Raw genomic sequence first — 18,698 nt, forward strand, 5'->3', positions numbered from 1 at the left:
TTTTTTCTATGGTGTAAGTAAATTAAATAAAAATATTTAAATATAAATTTAATACATTTACTTAATATATTCCTTAATAGTATTAAGAGCATAGCAGTGGCAGATTACCCAATAGGGACACTAGGAGCTTGTATTATAAAGAAAAAATTGTTATTATTTAAGGATTTTATGCCTTTTTAATACAAAAAAAACAAGTTTTACACGGGGGCCTTATAATAAATTTGTGCCTAGAGCCTCAATAAATCGTAATTCGCTACTGGAGCGTAGCTGATTAGATGCCAAATTTCAAATATCGAAGATCTATAATGCCTAACAACTGAAAAATTGTCAAATACGTAGCTACGACTTTAAACTTAATAATTAATGAATGAGAATATGTAGACTTATAACTGAATTACAGCTACATTGTAAGTATGATACATTAATTAATACGTCTATAGTACGGTCAGGGGCGGCGCTAGATGGTAAGCAGGATAAGCAAACCATCGGAAATACAGCAAAGAGCCACCAGTGTCGAATGATACTCGGTACGCCTCACTAACGAACTATCCACGTGGAGTTTTACACGTGTCTAACACCCGAATAGGTGACAGTTTCAGTAGAAAGATCTCCCGGGAGGTAGACCCCTTTGGCACGTGTCTGACACGTAAGTAGAGGTCAGTTTTCCGTAGAAAGTCCTCTCGGGAGGCACCTCTCCCTTAGCAGATCGCCCATGCGTTGCATTGCCTTATTCAACCAATCACCAGTCAGCGAATAAGGCGTTTACGCGGAAAAATTGAGAAAGATCATCAAAGGGCGCTTTCAGAAGATTTTTGCATTGGGGTGTCTGTGCTCCTGCCGCTACCTACGAATAGGATCACTTGGTTTTCGAAAAGGAATTATATACTCTGAACGATCACTGCTTAATAACGGGCTGGTCCATCTTTCTAGTAAACTTGTAAACGTCAAAGCATAGACTCTACTAGTGCCAAACATCCTCTATTCTTAACTGGACCCATGCCTGCTGGAGTAGTTTTGTCAGAAGGTGCACATTTCGCGGAAGAGTAAGTAACAACCTCACCATACATTCCAGTATATCCCAAACATGTTCAATAGGGTTTCAGTCTGGTGAGTTTGGAGTCCAAGGCAGTTTGTTGAATTCACTGTCGTGTTCCTCAAACCATTCTTAAGTGAGCTTTGTCTGGTAACACGGTATATTATCATGTTGAAACACGACATCATTCTCAGGAAATATAGCCTGAAGATACGGGTACAGATGATCACCTACCAGGTTCCATGATCGTTCACCATTCAAGGATTGTAAGGTGACAACCAATGGGCCTTGTAGGCCTTGCCAAGAGAACGCTCCTTAGACCACGATACCACCGCCATCAGCTTGTGTAACAACAGTGCAACTAGGGGATGTGACTTCATGCTGTTAACACCAGACTCGGACCCTACCATCAGTGTGATTCAGTACAAAACGGGACTCGTCACTTCATACAACCTTCTTCTATATGTTAAAAATCCAATGATACCTTTCCCTCGTCATGCGGGGCATCCTTTGCGATGATACATAGTCAACAGGGGCACTCAACGTCTATTGAACCCCAATCTACGAACGTTGCAAGGTCGTTGTCAAAACACGTCTACCTCGTGCACTGTTGAGTTTGTACTTAATCGGAGATCATAAATAATAACATGAATCATCGCGATTGCATTGATCACACCCGTTCAAATGGTGTGTACTGTACAAACGAACTATAGCAATCTGATCAATCTCTATCCGCAGTCAAGGATCAACGATCAAACTAATTCGAGTGGATGGTAGAATCGTTTAAATCGGATAAAAATGATTAAAAATATACTTTCCGCCAACTAAAAGACATGACAGAAGCGATCTGTATCACGTGTCAAAGTCTGATCTGATCTTGCAGATCGATCCATCTGATAACCTATGAACCCTTGAGTTTTGGGTTGTCGTTCGTCTCGAAATGATTAATACGTTCTTTCGTTGAATTTAATGCAATCGGTATTTATTTTAATTTCCATTTATTGATAGAATTTATTGTTATTTTATAATAAGTTTATTTTGTTACAGTAATTGAACTGTAATCTAATCTCTATTGATGAAAATATGATTTTTAAATAATTCAAATAGCAATTTGTATAAATGATAAACATAAATTAGATTGGGTGAGGAATATTTTAAAGTAAATTAATACTGTATTTTTAGATATTGTTACCGTATTTTTGCGGAATGCCGCATAAAAACGGGTTAGACCACCAGCATTTCCGGTCATTCAGCGAAAATACGGTATAATTTGCAATACTGTATAGACTATTAACGTGAAAGATTGATTTGATGGGATGCAATAATACAACAGATGGACGATATGAACGAGATGACCTTCTGTAGAAAACTGCTCCATATTTAGGTACTTTCTATGGAAAACTGGCCTGTACTTTGGCGCTTTCTATGAGAAATTAGCTCCTGTTTAGGTGTTAAAACACGTGGAGAAATCCCAAAGAAACTTTACGTGTTCAATGTTTTTATCTATTCGTCACTGGTGGGCTATTAAAAAAAGTACCCTAGGCTATAAAAATATATAGTTTTAATGCTACTTAAATACAAATTATTCTTACACGAAGAGCAGTTATATAATTACAGAAAGTATGGCATTTTTATAACGGCGAATACTATAAAAAATAAATTAAAAAAATCTCTGATTTGCATTAAAATTATAACAGTAATACATCAACAAAATTTTCTATTGTGACGTTAAAAATTTTGTTTACTTGTAAGCTTACCTGTTTGTTTTTCGTGCATGAATATGCTTAATTTGCAAGCAGTATTGGCCATTTTATTAGAACTAAGTGACTTGAATTTCGTGTTAAAGGTAAGTTATAAATATTATTATTCATTTTTTATATATATATAATTGATTCGCGCGAAATTTAATAATAGTTGATATAATGTTTTGTATCGTTAATTACAATAGTTTTATATAAATTCGATTATTAACAAATAGTTTTAAAGGGTGTGGTCATGATTCAAAATGGTGACAATTAAACATCATTTTTTTTGCATATATCTAACACATATTTCTATTATTTTGTTTTTTATTACTATCTTTAATCTTTAGAGAAGGGCCTCTCTCACATACGTTAGTTGTGAGAGAGGCCCTTCTCTCGATTAAAGATATAAACGTCATCAATTTGGCGATATTCTGGGTTGAGATTTGACTTGGATAACACTAACTATATAATAGGTAATGTAAGATTTAGGGGTGTGCAGGGCGCAGTGCATCCCCGTCTGGGGATTTTCCGAGCGAAGCCTTACATATCAAGGCATCAGGGATGTTCAGTACCCTTGGGTACCTTAAGCGGTAAAAAATTTTATAACGCATATTCTTTCTTTCCTGCACTCTCCTTTAAAAATTTTTGGATCCGCTATTGCTAACAGGCATCAATTTTGTCTATTTAGGTGGTCCTAGCTGTAATTTGGTCGATTGTTTGTTTTCTTAAGTTACTGCAATGCAACACTTGGGCGATCTGCCTAGGGGGAATGCCTTCAGGAAAGTATTTTTAAGGGTAACTGGCCCCTATTTAGGCGTTACAGAAGTGGAGAAAACACGGAAAACTCCACATTATCCTGGCGAGGTGCGAACCCACGACCGAATTCCCAGTGTTCAAGGAAAGGAACCGCTTGGCCACTGGTGGGCCCCGATCTCTCAGATTACCAAGCCGCAATAATTTTTATATTGCCGCAGAGAAATTTGGGTGTCCTTTTGGATACAAGACAAAATACCTCCGCTTTTTAAAGTAACGTTTGTATTTGAACACACGACAAACGTGTGTCAAGAAGAATATAGAAATTCAATCTTTACTACAAGTTTTGGCATTATTTTCATTATTCCACTCTGTACAGTGGAATGTTTTATCGCATTTTCTAGTTTATAAAACACTGGTTTGTGTGTTTTATAGATTAGGAAATGCGATAAAACATTTCAAACCTCAGTTTAGTTTCATTAAAATTTCAGAATAGATTTATAAAAATCCACACCAATTGCAGGCATAAACTTTGACGTAGATTTAATGTCTTTTTGTTTCTTCTCTATTGAAAGTGGGCTTGCAATGGCAATTGGTTTCAGCTTTGAAAACCCACTCGCTGAATCTGACTGCCAGACTGAATTTTCCAGTGTTTTGTCATTAGCGACTAGTTCTGAAACGACATGGTCACGATCTGATTCTCGTGAAGCACTTTGTACATTGCTTATTGTTTTCTCTTTAGCTTTCTCTAGCAACTTTTTCTTTCGGGTTTACTTCGTTTTGCATCAGAAGCTAATTCATTAATAGATCTGCCTCCTCTATAAAAACCAAGAACGATTCACAAAAATTACTGTTATATGGCAATAATGAATTAACTTTCAAATATACTTCTCAGATACCTCAAGCAACGTATCGAGTCTCCATGACCATCTTCAAGAATGTCGGCTTCCTTCAACGAAACTGAATAGTTATGCTCCATGATGACTCTTTTACGAAAGAAACGATTGCTTACTTTATATAGATAGCACTGTCTGCGCTGATAATATTGTTAAACAAACGCAATATGCATTGGGAGTAACAAAGAAGATGTATTATGCTACGTGTTTTCTGTATTGTAATGTCGTATCTCCCTGGTAAACAAACCCCCCTATAACGTGGTAGATACGTTCCACTTTATAATAATTTCACGTTGTAGGAATGCATGAGTCAATCGCAGCCCGACACGTGTGAAGTTTACGGACTACGGCTGTTTGAAAGGTTTTCTTCCATAAAATTAATCGATTCCTACACTAATTCGATTCAACATTTCCAAAATACGTATATTTTTTGGGAATAATCCGTATAAACTATGCTATAAACAAAAAATTGTAAGATTACTTACCGAGTGTGCACCGTTCGACGTCGCCATTGCTTAAGCTTGTTTTCGTCGCGGAGCAGCGCACCAAACGGCGGCCGCGATTTCTGATAAGTTATTTTTCTGCGAAAACTTCGTTGAACTTTGGAGACATCATTAATATAAATAATTTTTATGGCCGTTGAATAAGAAATGTTTCTTTCACAAGAAATGTATAAAATTACAGTACTGTATTAGACTTACGGTACCTAATTTACATACTGTACAGACGATAGTAAACTCAACTTACTCGCCTAAACTCTCCGTAGCGTGGCGCTGGACGGCGGAAAGTATATATATAATTATAATAAAGTTACAATAAATTAAGTTAATATATAATTATATATACAGTACCTAATTTATATATAATACTGTACAGACGATAGTAAACTGAACTTACTGCCTAAACTCTCTGTAGCGTGTAAGTAGTTCGGCTGCTCGTCTACTATTGGTCCAGATTCGACCAATCCTGTCGCGACACGAGTCGGCGATGACGTTTTACCGCGTTTTACACGTTTCTTTTAGCGTCTTTATACGAATACTGTCGCAATTTTTTCGCCACGTTATAGGAATCTCCGTTATAGAAACCAGCGTTATAGGGGTCTACTGTAATTATATAAAAGCCAATATCGCAAAAATATTATTTATTTCATGATGTTAAGATGTCGAATTCAACATGAACCAAACAAATAAAACCTTACCGTAGAAAATCAGAGAAATTCACGACAATTATGGTAGCAAGACTGTTTCCCAATAATGTCATGCCTCTCCATTAAAAGACAGGCCAATCACGTGATGAAATCCACCAGTTCAATTGGCCATTGGACATACGATAAATTAGCACAAAAGAAATTGGGATTTTAGAGATACCACGGCATTGCAGTCACTCCTTTTGTATTAGCTTTATTGTTATTTCGACTGTTGTCACAGCAATATCTGCTAAATATAATATAATCCCCGGGCGGAACTGATTGCCCACGAAAAATTTGAGGTTGCTCACTTGGATTCGATCCCGGATCCTCATGAAGAAGATGGTCGAATGGACCATCTTCTTCACTGTATGTAGAAGTACAGTGGTACCTCATACTTTCGAACGATGTTTCAGAGTTCGAACTGTGCTTGCACCGTAAATATGCCCTCACACATCATCTCCATATACATTACGAACCTTTTTTACTGTTTTTACGGCGTTGTATCCTTTTCGAAATTCATAAAGAGTTCCATGCCAGACATGCTTTTTATCTGTAGACATTTCGACTCTATTTTATTCAAACAAAATATGAAATTAAAAGTTTAAAAAAAGCTTTTAAAACAAAGAATACAATCAGTAATAACGTGTTAAATTTCACCACTGATGTTAAATGATGACAGCTGTTAAAAATAGGCAGAGACTTTTGTTCAACTGAATATAAGTTTTACTTATTAATTTAACTAAGGAAATCCAAAAAGGGCGTGGAAGCAACAAGGTCTAAAAGGAAGGTTGTAGTATCGATGATTGATATTAAAGAATAATTTATCGCGAAACATGAAAGCAGTTTACGTATGTCTGATTGGCGGCCATGTTTAAGATGCAGAAGTCAACTGTGTGCGACCAGTAAATGAGATTTTTATTTTATTATACATTATTTACGTATTTTATTTATTGTTTTCAAAGTTTTAATTTATTATTAGAGCATACAATTGTCATTTTACAATTACAATTTTACATTTAATAATGTGTATTTGCAGTTTTAAGTATATGGAAATGGTTATTGTTCGAGTTCGGGTAATAAATTAATTCGCTTTCCATTGTTTCTTATGAGAAAAGTTGCTTCGGACTTCGAACGATTCGGAATCCGATCGACTTCCTGGAATTAATAAAGTTTGAAGTACGAGGCAATTCTGTATATTCAAACAGCAGGAATTTTCCATCCTGAATATATTGGATTCTCTTCCTAACCATTATTGTGTGGGCCTCAGGCACTAAGAGGGCTTTTCAATCAACATTAAAAGGGTCCTCTTAGTGTCTATAAACAGAACTTTGATGTAAAAATTTTTAGTTTCGTTAGTTGTAAAGATTTTCAAACGATGTAGAAATTTTATCTCTTACTTAAAGTAACTCTCTTGCTAACTTTTCATCATATAATTTTTTGGCATTTGAAAAATTATAGATAGTTGCAATGATTTCACGAATATGGAAATTCATGGTAGTTCTCATAGCTATGATGCGTGTAACTTCAGCAAGAGAAAAATTTCAACATTCTCCAACATTTCAATATCCTCCAACAATGATGAAACAACCGCCTCATGAGCAACTGTATCAAGTGGTACAGAATGAAGAAGAATATGATAAACCATTCGTTTTAGATTGTGAAGCCGATGGAAATCCTGAACCCGTGTAAGTTTTTATTACATTTTCCAATAAATTTTCAGATATAAATATTTTATTGCCTAGCAAGTGATTTTAATTGTAAGCTATAATTATCAGCAATTGAAATTAGTTCGCATTGTTCATTTAACCTTTAGGCAATATTTCATAAAAATACATTAAAAAAACAGCAAATAAAATTAAAATTTACCATCAAAATTAATATCCCCGGCTTTTTTTTTTCTTTCTCCTTTCTACGACGTCCTTTAATAATAAGTCATAAGCAACACAGAAATTAATCATTTCGAACGAGTTAGTGATTACCGCGAAAAACGTTTTGACTGTCGTCGTTCTAACGTTATAGCGCCATCTTGGAATTATTTTTTCTCTTCGCGAAAGTAAACCGTCACGAATGGCAGTTTCAAAAGAAGATAATAGAGAGATTGCGGCCGTCGTATTCAGCCCAAAACGTGAACGGCGGACCGTCGAGCGCCGTCATCTGGCAGTTCTGGACGGTCGATAATGGCGGTCGCTACGTCTAGCATGGCGAGTAGACGATCGGCTTAAACGTCTTCATTTTTTTTTTTGTGTGTGTTTGGGGTTAAAATTATGATATATTTCATTAAGATAATGATTATTTAAGCAGTTACGAATAATATTGTAAAGAAACAGAAGATTTTAATCCAGAAATTATTTAATTATTCGGTTAGATTTACCTTAGGTATCCAAGATGGCGGCTTTTCCGGTAACCTCGATGGCATGCACGTTTACAAATGAAATTTAGATGGCGCTTATCATACTGACGTATGCAAATTTTCTTCAAAAATTTCCACTCGGAAAGTATGAAGTAGTCCGACCACGTTAATTAAAAATAATTATTTAATGTTATTAAACATCCTATAAATACTTTAAAATAGTTTAATTTGTTTATTTACCTTCGCTGGTAACCCTCGATGTTAAATGTATCCGCCATTTTTTCAACAAATTTCCCGTGAATCAATGCGCGACGTTCACTGAGTCACGTGACGATGTAAACGTGCACCGCAACGATTTCTTCTTGGAGTTAAAACGTAAACCGTGTGCTTCTGCTTGCCGTGTAGAAGTAACGTTTGAACTTGGGCCGCAACCTCTTAATTTACCAGATGCAAAGACAGTATCTACTTCAATGGAAACAGACTATTACAAACTACAAGGAGAAGAAGACTTGCTTCAAAATAATATAAAATATAGGCAGCCAGTGGGGGGCTCTCTTATATATTTCAACTGTTACAAGACCAGTTATAGCAGCGTCAACACACATTCTTAGCAGAAGATGTGAAAATCCAATACAGCGAGATTGGAATGCTATTAAGAGAATTATATACTCTTAAATCAACAAAATATCTGCAACTACAAATTTCATCAACTGAAAAACCTGAGCTAAAGGTCTACTGTGATGCTGATTGGGCTCAAGACAGACACGACAGAAAATCAACATCAAGAAACGTGATATACCTTGGAGAAAATTGCATATCGTGGAAATCAAGGAAACAGAACTGTGTAGCTCTATCCTCAAGAGAAGCCGAATATGTTTCTTTATCAAGTGCTATGCAAGAACTACTGTGGGTTTTATGTCTGACAGAAGAACTTGAGCTAAAACAAAATCTGCCAATCAAGATTATAGAAGATAATCAAGCAACAATAAAACTTTCACAAAGTGAAAAACACAATTCAAGACTGAAACATATAGACACAAAGTATCATCACATCAGAGATCTTCAAAGAAAGAATATAATTGAAATTGTGTATTGTCCAACACAAGAAATGGTTGCTGACATCTTTACAAAGCCCCTGCCAAGACCTCGTTTAGAAATCCATAGATGTGTTCTAAATATGCATTCATCATGTTTGGAGTTAGTGGTGGATGTTAGACATTTGTGTTTAACGACTCCTCAACGATAGTACTTGCCAGATCTCATCCAGTTATTTTAAAATTAATATCCCCATTTTTTTTTAGTTTTTTTTCCCTTGTTCTTTTCTTCGTGCAGTCAACTGCTTTGTGATTTATATGTATAACAATAACTTCAATAATGTATTTTTTGAAGACATTGCTGGTATGTGTAATTTGTCATCCTATCCTGCACTGTGAACGAACGAATTATTGTTAGAATATCGAAACCGAAGTTAATGATAAAAGATCTTAACCCTAACACATACTACAAAAGTTATAATAATTTCTCAATGACTAGTTACTTTCCACCCACCCTATATATTTGCAAATCAAATTTAAACATGGCACTCCAACAAACCGGAATTACCACCATTATTTCTCTGGTGCTTTGAAGATTTAATCGAGAATTACAAGTACAGTACCTACAGCACATTTTGATTTTTTTCAAAGTTTGTCACTATCTGCACATACAGTATTTTGATAGTATTTATATATTTGTTAAACAGTTTCCTGGTTATTTTCGTTATGGTGGTTCATCTAAAATTCAATAGGCTTTTCATGTAACTTAATTTTCTGAGGCAGTATACTTGCTTGGCCATGGAGTTTTAAGAACAAGTGTAGGAAGTCTATCAACAACAAATACAATATTTTGCCTTAAAATGTAGATATATGAGATCTTCAGGTCTGGTACAAGAAAGCTGATGTGGAAACATTTGAGTTCTTGTTGATGACAATCAGATGGCTGAGCTGTTAAGGTACCAGCCTACTGCCGTGGAAAGTCGAGAATGAATCCAGAAGAGTTGAAAAGCACCACGAATTATTCAGGGGTGGTTCATCCGGATATGTTGAGCACTGTCCTTCATCACCTGACCGCCCCATTGTGGGCCTGACAAAATCCACGATGGGCTTGAAAAGAGAACACAGGGCAGAAAGAGAAAACAAATCCCCCAAAATACCCAGTGATATTAATTTTTAGGTGCAGAATCTGGTGTTTTTAGTTAGCTGTTTATTGCCGTTTGTTAAAATTTAGCTGTGTCTGTATAAAGTTTAGCTGTTGTGCAATTTGAAAATTGCAGCCCAACAAATGCTTAAAAGTTCTGCAAGTTTTGTGAACAATCTTTTTACCATTACAAAATAGTTTTTTTTATTTCTCACTTGTCAGTCTTTTCATTCAAAAATGAACCTTTCCTAGCTATCAAGTCAGATTCATCTATAATCTATGGCTTACAAGCATGCAATGGATTGTATTGATCTATAACATAAACCTGTTCAGTAATTAATTTATTGAAATAAAACATTTACTGAATAATTTTTACGTTAATTTAGGTATCGATGGAATAAAAATGGATTAGAATTTGACTATGTATCTTATGATAAACGGATCAGTCAACAGCCGCAAAGAGGAACTCTTGTGTTTACAAAACCTGAAGATATCGACGAAGGCCTTTATCAATGCTTTGCTGAAAACAGTCATGGTACATCAGTTTCAAATTCAGTATTCTTGAGGAGATATGGTAAGTATTTAAAATTATTTTAAATCTTAAAATTACTTTACCAAGGCAAACTTTTTGTAAGGTTTAACTCCTTGAGAAAAGAACAACAGATCTTGAAAAAAGAACCTCGTGTCTTTGAGACACAAACTTTTAAATTGTTCTCTCCCCGATCCTGCATTCTGATTGATTGACAACATCCCTCATCACTTTTCAATTGATCCATCCCTGTCTCCAGGTAAAAATTTTAGACCTTTTGGGCCACGAGAGAGAGAGGTCAACATCAATGTTCAACCCAATGCCAATTGGATAGTATTTACTGAACTTTGAAACCCTCTCTTGTAACTCCAGCATTTTGTGTTTACCTTTCTTGACATCAAAAATTTATATAATCATCTCCAAGAGACATTATTCAATTAAATAAATCATTTCAATCTATCATTGTTTAATTTTCATTTTTTCATCCAAAAGAGTTTAACTTCCTCATCAGACACTTTTAACATTCTAGCATGTGATTTCGAATTTTGTCTAAGACCTCACAAAAAGTCATACAATTAATGCTGAGCACTACTGCGCAACTCTGCAGAAATTGAACAAGCCATGAAATCAAAGCAGTCAGGAATGCGCTCTAGTATAAGGTGATCAGACATCCCACTTTTGGTGGGACAGTCTGATTTTTAACAATTTGTCTCGTGTCCCATGGCTTTTTAAAAAAGTCCCGAGTTAAGCTTTTGCCAATTGTGTCATAAACTTATGTCTTATGCTAAAGATTCGTAAAGATCATTTTGTATCACGTATCAGTACCAAGGTGTGTGTGAAAATTGGAAATAAAGAATGCTGCACCGACAAAACCCTTTGTGTTTGTGGCAAAGGCTGACAGAAAATGGTTTTGGGTGCGCAGCTGCATCAATGGAGAAGCACGCCCCCTGTGTTTCTTTCCTTAACCATCCATAAAAGTACAAGTCAGATGAACAAGGTGCAATAAATCGTGCAAATCTCATGAATCACCCAAAAAGTTCTATAGTAACTGCTTAGATTATTTAGAAGAGTGGACAGTACAGTACATTAGAATGGCATTGAACATTTCCATTGGGTTATACTAAAACAAGAACTTAATTGGAAAGATGTGCAAAAATCATTTGATCACATTAGTCAACATTTTCCAGATAGTAATATTTCTGAAAATGATCTTTTTAATGAGATAGCATTATTTAAAAAATATATTGATAAGGAAAAGGTTAAATCTTGGGTATCGGAAAAAATCTCAACAGAGAACAAATGGTTAGAAATATTCCATCATTTTGAAACAAACTATGTTCTATACAATAATGCATTAAAAACTGTGGAATAAACACTGTCCTTACCAGGAACCAATGCTGCAACTGAACGTGTTTTTTCTACCATAAATAAAGTGTGAACATCTGATAAATCACAATTAAGTGTTGAGACTTTGAAAGCCATATTATTTGTGAAATATAATTTAACAAATTCCAGTTAGACGACAAAGTTAAAGAAGCAGTTTAAGACTGGTTTATGCTGTAGTCAAAGCTGTTCTATGAGAAAGCTATTGATCATCTGGTATCACAGCAGGATAAGTGCTTGCATAATTTTGGTTGGAAAAATAAATGTATACTTAGACCAAATGTTTCATTTTAATTGAATTTCCTTTATAGAAATACCAAGAAAGCTAGTACACTACAATGTGGGGTGGTGATATGGCACACTCTGACAAGATTACACAACTTTGTGAAAGAAGAGGTAGGAAACAATAATAATGAAATAAAGTGTAGAAATAAAGAAAATAGAAAAGATATAAAATAGGTTAGATGATCATAAAAACTCCAAAATGACATTAAAAATTAAAATTCACAAGTTCTGAATAAATACTAGAATAGAATAAATGTCTAGCCTAGCCATTCTTTTTCACACCTTTCCTGAGAAGGACTATGGAGGTGTCATTCTTTATTCTGAGGGTCTGTCCATTTCAATATAAAAATGTTAAAAATCCCTCTTGTGAAATTTATAAAATTTCAATTATTAAAATTATATTACAGTACTCAAGGCATTAAATGAGAAGGATCACTATAAACTCTTCTAATAGACAATAAATTTTAAAAAATATCAATGAATTAGAACAGCCTTGTAGTTGGCTGTTAAGCACATTGTTCACTGCCTTCAAGTTTTACACCATCAGATTGAGAACCATATTAAACAGCATCCCCTGCATTGCTAAGGTCTGTGTATAGCATGAGTCTCATAAGTAAAATGGTTTGGGTGCAATTTTTTTCTATACAGAAATGTCTTCTATATGTCCTGAAATGGCATGTCATACCAAGTTTGGTTGCATTTTGACTACTAAATTTCTCTAGACAGCATCATATAGGGCAGAGATGGGCAACCCGTGGCCTGCAGTAATATTTTTTGTGGTCTGCATCGCATAAAATATGAATAAATATATCGATTTCCCAGCTTAAGGAAGTATGCAACAAAAATTCAAATGTTATTTTCTACAATTCATGTATATGAATAGTTTTTCCGCAATGAATTTAGTAAAAATAAAAACAAAAAGCCGGCTAACAGACACATCGAAACTAATTTAAAGCTAGCAGTGACTAAAATTTAACCAAAATTTCCAATATATTACGTTTACATCAGTTTCAGGAGCTAAATTAAGTATACCTATGCTAATTTATAATTATATATGAATAAAGAATTGTGATTTACCGACGTTTCTCCCCTCTTTTCTCTTGTATGCGGCCTGTGTCAGTTCAAAAGTTTTGAAATGCAGCCCTTACATAGAAAAAGGTTGCCCATCCCTGATATAGTGATACTTTAATTATGATTACCTTATGTATATTTAAATTGTTTTAATGTTCATTCCAGAATTGAATTCATTTCCTGATACTGGCATAATAGAAAAAAAAGTGCTAGAAGGTGCACCATTAAGTTTGATTTGTGATCCCCCTCCTGGCTATCCAAAACCCAAAATACAGTGGTTAATAATATCAAGCAAAGGAACTTTACGCAGTATTCACAGGTTGGTTGATATTTCTTAAAATTTTAAGATTAATTGTATTTTACATTCTGAATATTTCTTTATTATAACATATATACATTGCTTTTATAATAAAAGTATAATATAGTATATTTTTAGAATTATAAAGGAATGAAACAGAGCCAGATGTAAAATCTTTTAATACCTTCTAATGCAGCTAGGACTGGAAAGTTGGCATTTTTTTGCCAAGTCTGACTCAGGAGTTTATATTTCTAGCATGCTGACACACACCAACACTCACTCTTTAGTACTTATCAGGGCTGTGAAGTCGGAGTCAGAGTCGTGGAGTTTTGGTGTTTTAGCCAGAGTCGGAGTCATCAAAAATTCTGCCGACTCCGATTCCTGTTTACTTACCAACTTGTTATATATATGAAACGGAGTCAGAGTCGGATGGTAAGGAAGAGTCGGAGTTGGTAGATTTTTATGCGACTCCACAGCCCTGGTATTTATAGATATTATACACCATTTCATCACTGGCATGTAATTCATTCATTACAATCCTTTATCATTAGACCACTGGTTGTTTAATGATGAGGATTGTAGCTATACTTTTATACTTTATTCAAAAGATGAAAAATTAGAAAAATTTACAATGTCCCATATATTATAGAAATAACCCTGTCAAGTTTCAAAATTTTAGGTTTATGCAAAATGGACACACATCACATACACAGAATTTTGTAAGGAGTTTATTTTACATTTTTTGCTCATAGATTTGTCAAAATGTCAAAAAATGCAAAAGGGAGGATCAAAATAATTATAAAATATAGAGTCAATTAATATAGATTATTAGGTTCTAGAGTGTATAGATTTCACTCACAGTGCTGAGTTGGAATGAACTCTGTTTAAAGCATAAAAATGTCAGAAAGTTTTGGTTCTGGTATTGTATCAGTTCTTTATGAAGAATAATGGATGAAAGTTGCACAAAGGGATAACTGCATCAGTTAAAAAATGATAATCAGTGAATTTATCACCATCATAATAAAAACATGGGCTTACTAGATGCTTGCTGATACAGATAATTTGTCATGATTTCTATAGTTAATTTTAATTTAATAATAACAAATTACAAAGTACTACTGTATATAATAACTAATTTGCATCAAAACTAATAGATAAAATAATAGGATGCATTTTAGGAGCAATATTTAGAATTTCAATGGATGACAATTCTAGCAACAAGTCATCTGCAACTACAAAGTAGTATAAATCAGTTATTAATGAGAGACACACTGATGCAATGAAAGCCCTTATTAAAAACAATTCCATAGTGAAGAGGCACAAGCTGCTTAATATAAATAAATAATGGATTTGATGCAGTGGCTATTGGCAAAATTAGTGGGAAAAATGCTGAATTTTTCATCTTTATTTTATATATCTATTTTAAGCAGAATAAATACAATTTACATTATTTGAATATTAAGAAGAAGAAGTTATTAAAGTTTTATTTCAGCATTTTTTAACAAAACAGAACAGACATAAAAGTATAATTACAGAAATATAAAATATTACAAATACTGGTAATTAACAATTATCATCAAATACAGTTACTGGATATGAATCATGATTGGTCAAAAAGTATCCCAACAATATCAAATGTGTAAACTATATCTTTTTATATTGTAAACTATATAAAAAGATGATATAACCTTATAGAAAAAAAAATCAGTACAGATAAAGACATAAATCATATCCTCTTTACCCAAAACTGGCTTTTGTCCTCTGATGTACAGAATATTGTCCATACAATAACCTAAACTACCTTCTTCAATAATATTGTCAAATAATTTTTATTAATTTGTTCATGTTTGAAAATTACAAATACTTTTAGACTTTGAAACAATAACTGTAAGGAAGTGACATATACTGTCAGAATTTAAGATGATGGGGAGACCCCATTATCAACTAATGTCACCAATTGGGATCAAATTTGGTGTCAAATTAATTGTAAATATCAAACTTTTCTAGCAATAGAGACAGTCTGATTTAATTTAAAATCAAATGGGAAATCAATCGAGTCACACAAGTTAATACTTGAGATCGATTGGAATGTTTGATCAAAGGACCAACTCTATAAAACCCCATGTCTCAATGTCATGAGGAAACATAAAACAGGTCTGCAGACAGTATGCATAGCTTACATGTAAGTGCCTTTTTATTTAACCAGAAATAGTGCTGACAAACATTCTGTTGATTCTTCATCAACCTCACTAGTAACATCAATGTCTCTGTCTATGTCTAACCTTCTTAGAGAGTATATCTTACTTATAGGTGGAAAATCTGGGCACACAACAGATTGCATTTACACTTCAAGTGCATTATTACTGCGTGCACAGTTCAAACTTTGAATCATCATTCAAACTCCAAAGCAAATTTTTGTCAAATTTAGCATTCAAACTTTGAAGCGTTCAAAGTTTGAATGCTAATTCTATTTGAATGCTAATCTAATGCTATTTGAATGCTAATGAGTCATTCGAAGTATGAGGTACCACTATATTACAGTTTTGTTTATTAGTTAATATGAACTTTACATACCACAAAAACAACTCCAATATAAACTCTGGTAATTTTCAAAAATCACAAGAATTTTTGATATTTGTATAATTTTTTTTTTGATATTTACTATGAATGTTCTTGATGATGGGTTACAGGAACTTAAAAGCACTAGGAATAATGAGAAATATAATCCTGAACTGACCTGAGGAAGAACTGCGAGATAGTTCGAAAATGTTTGTCGCATGCTGTATATATCTTATACACATTGTGTGCTGGTAACAGGTTTAGGGAAGTCAGGATTTTACTTCGGTGCTGAAATTAGAGTGAACTTTGGAAGAAATATAAACTCCAGTTTAAGGAATAAATGTTAACTTAGTAAAAAAATATCAGTTAATTAATTAATATTTTCTTGCTTAGCATATATTGTAATAATTGTCAAATTAATTTACTTTGGGAATTACGGTAAATATCTATTAAACAGTATTTTCAGAAATTAGTAAAATGACATATTTAAGTTTTTTGTTTCTAGTTCAAGGCTTTCAGTTGACCCAGAAGGAAATTTACATTTTTCAAAAGTAACTGAAGAAGATGCTTTAACTAATGGATATTATGTTTGTGGCATAACAACAGCTTTTCAAAAAGAATATAAATTAGGCAGCAAATTTCAGTTGAGTATCCAAACTAATGGAGGTAAGCCAGTAGTAATTTTATTATTTAACTATCCTAAAGTTGTACTTTCTTGTAATTTTCTATCTTGGTATAGGGGTATGGGGGTGTAAAAAACGACTAACAAAGGAACACTAGTCTTTTGTTTGACTAGTATCTTATGTAAAAAAAGTGCAAAAAGATGATTCTAAGGAATTATGAACTTGATTTTTTCATACCAGTTAAGACATAATAGTTATAAAATGAAAAAGAATTTATATATATATATATATATATATATATACAGGTATCTCTCGTACGTGGTACTTCTACAACACAGTTTTGCTCTAATATGGTTTGAAAATTGGGGATATCCTCCATACAACACTGACTTCCAGTTTTACTCTAACACAGTTTCGAAAAACCTCTATACAAGATATCACAACTTTTAAGTGTAAACTTCATTATTCGATAATTTTTTTATTTAAGTAAGTACACATATTGTCTCAGATTTGCCCATGGATTTTAGAATATTGAAATCTTTTTATAGATTAATTAATCTTTGTATTTAATTTATTAAAGTTAAAGTTTATTTAAGCATTTTTAGGTAAGTGTTATTGAAGTATTTTTTAAACTGTACATAAGCAATCTTTCATAAAATGACAAACAAAATATGGAGGTATCTCGGTACTTGAAAAATTCAGTATTTGAACATAAATTCTGGAAAAAAGTCATTCACTACTCAACTGAACAAATGCAACCCACTAAAACTAATTTTCAATTAATAACATATTTTTATTTTATTATCTGTAAAAACTTTTTATGATAAAAATAAAAAAATATGAAAATGTTGCTGATACTTCTGATCAAGATCAACAAAAAAACTGAGATGATGACGACACTTTGTAAAAAGAAAATACCCTGGTTTAACTAAAATTAATATTAATGCATAATATAGTACTTTTAATTGTGATTGTTAATTAATTAATGATTGGAAATAAATTAATGATTGTTTTAATAAACATATTTCTCTTAGTAATGAAAAAGAATAGTATACTTTTGCTAACTTCTGGAACTTAACACTATGTTCTGCATTAGTCCTCTGTTTCATATAGCACAGATTTGCATAACACAGCAATTTTTCAGAACATAACTACTGTGTTATACAAGGGATACATGTATATATAAATTAATTCATTCATTTATCCTGTGATGGCATGACCAGTGAGCCAAAAAGAACAACTATGTACAGAAAAAGTTTCTAATGATTTTATTCCAAATACAATACACTCTTGGTAATTTGGCTATTTGTTAGTTTGGCATGTCTAGTAATCTGACACTCTTAGATATTACCGTCACTGTTGCCAAGCCATTGACAAGCTTCCACTAGTTCAAATCCATTTCCTATTAAATTTGAGCACCTTCCCACTAAACATGGTGTGATATTGAGCCCCAGCTTGAACACTTGAGTTTGGGTATGATATTAAAGAATTCAGTATCTTATAACACAATACTCCATAAATATTGATGTAAAAATCAGTTCCCTGATTATCCACCAAAAATACTGTACCTCTCATTAAATTTTCTATAGTTGCTACAATTTAAAATCATTTTTAAAGGATTGATGATTAATTTGAGAACTCTAAAATACAGTAACACATGATCTATATATTGTTTTGATTAATACAATGTACTAATATTATGCAAATAAACATGTGTTTTCTTTCCAAATGATTAAACCATTGAATTCACCTTACTTCCAATAATCCAACACTTCTTGTCCCATTAATATTGCCACTTTTTCAAAATCG

General features: G+C 33.3%; 1 protein-coding gene across 1 annotated transcript in view; it reads left to right on the forward strand.

The window, feature by feature from the left end:
- Positions 1-2,241: 2,241 nt before the first annotated feature.
- LOC111641090 (neuroglian-like) overlaps positions 2,242-18,698 on the forward strand; it is a 68,341-nt gene continuing 51,884 nt past the window's right edge. Inside the window, exons 1-5 of the mRNA XM_023387205.1 lie at positions 2,242-2,879; positions 7,075-7,301; positions 10,528-10,715; positions 13,575-13,728; positions 16,772-16,932. Of these exons, the coding sequence (XP_023242973.1) occupies positions 2,808-2,879; positions 7,075-7,301; positions 10,528-10,715; positions 13,575-13,728; positions 16,772-16,932 (802 nt within the window). The 5' untranslated portion in view covers positions 2,242-2,807. The remainder of the gene's footprint in view (positions 2,880-7,074; positions 7,302-10,527; positions 10,716-13,574; positions 13,729-16,771; positions 16,933-18,698) is intronic.

Source organism: Centruroides sculpturatus, unplaced genomic scaffold, assembly GCF_000671375.1.
Source record: "Centruroides sculpturatus isolate CEXI.00-Female unplaced genomic scaffold, Cexi_2.0 scaffold1583, whole genome shotgun sequence".
NCBI lineage: Eukaryota > Metazoa > Arthropoda > Arachnida > Scorpiones > Buthidae > Centruroides > Centruroides sculpturatus.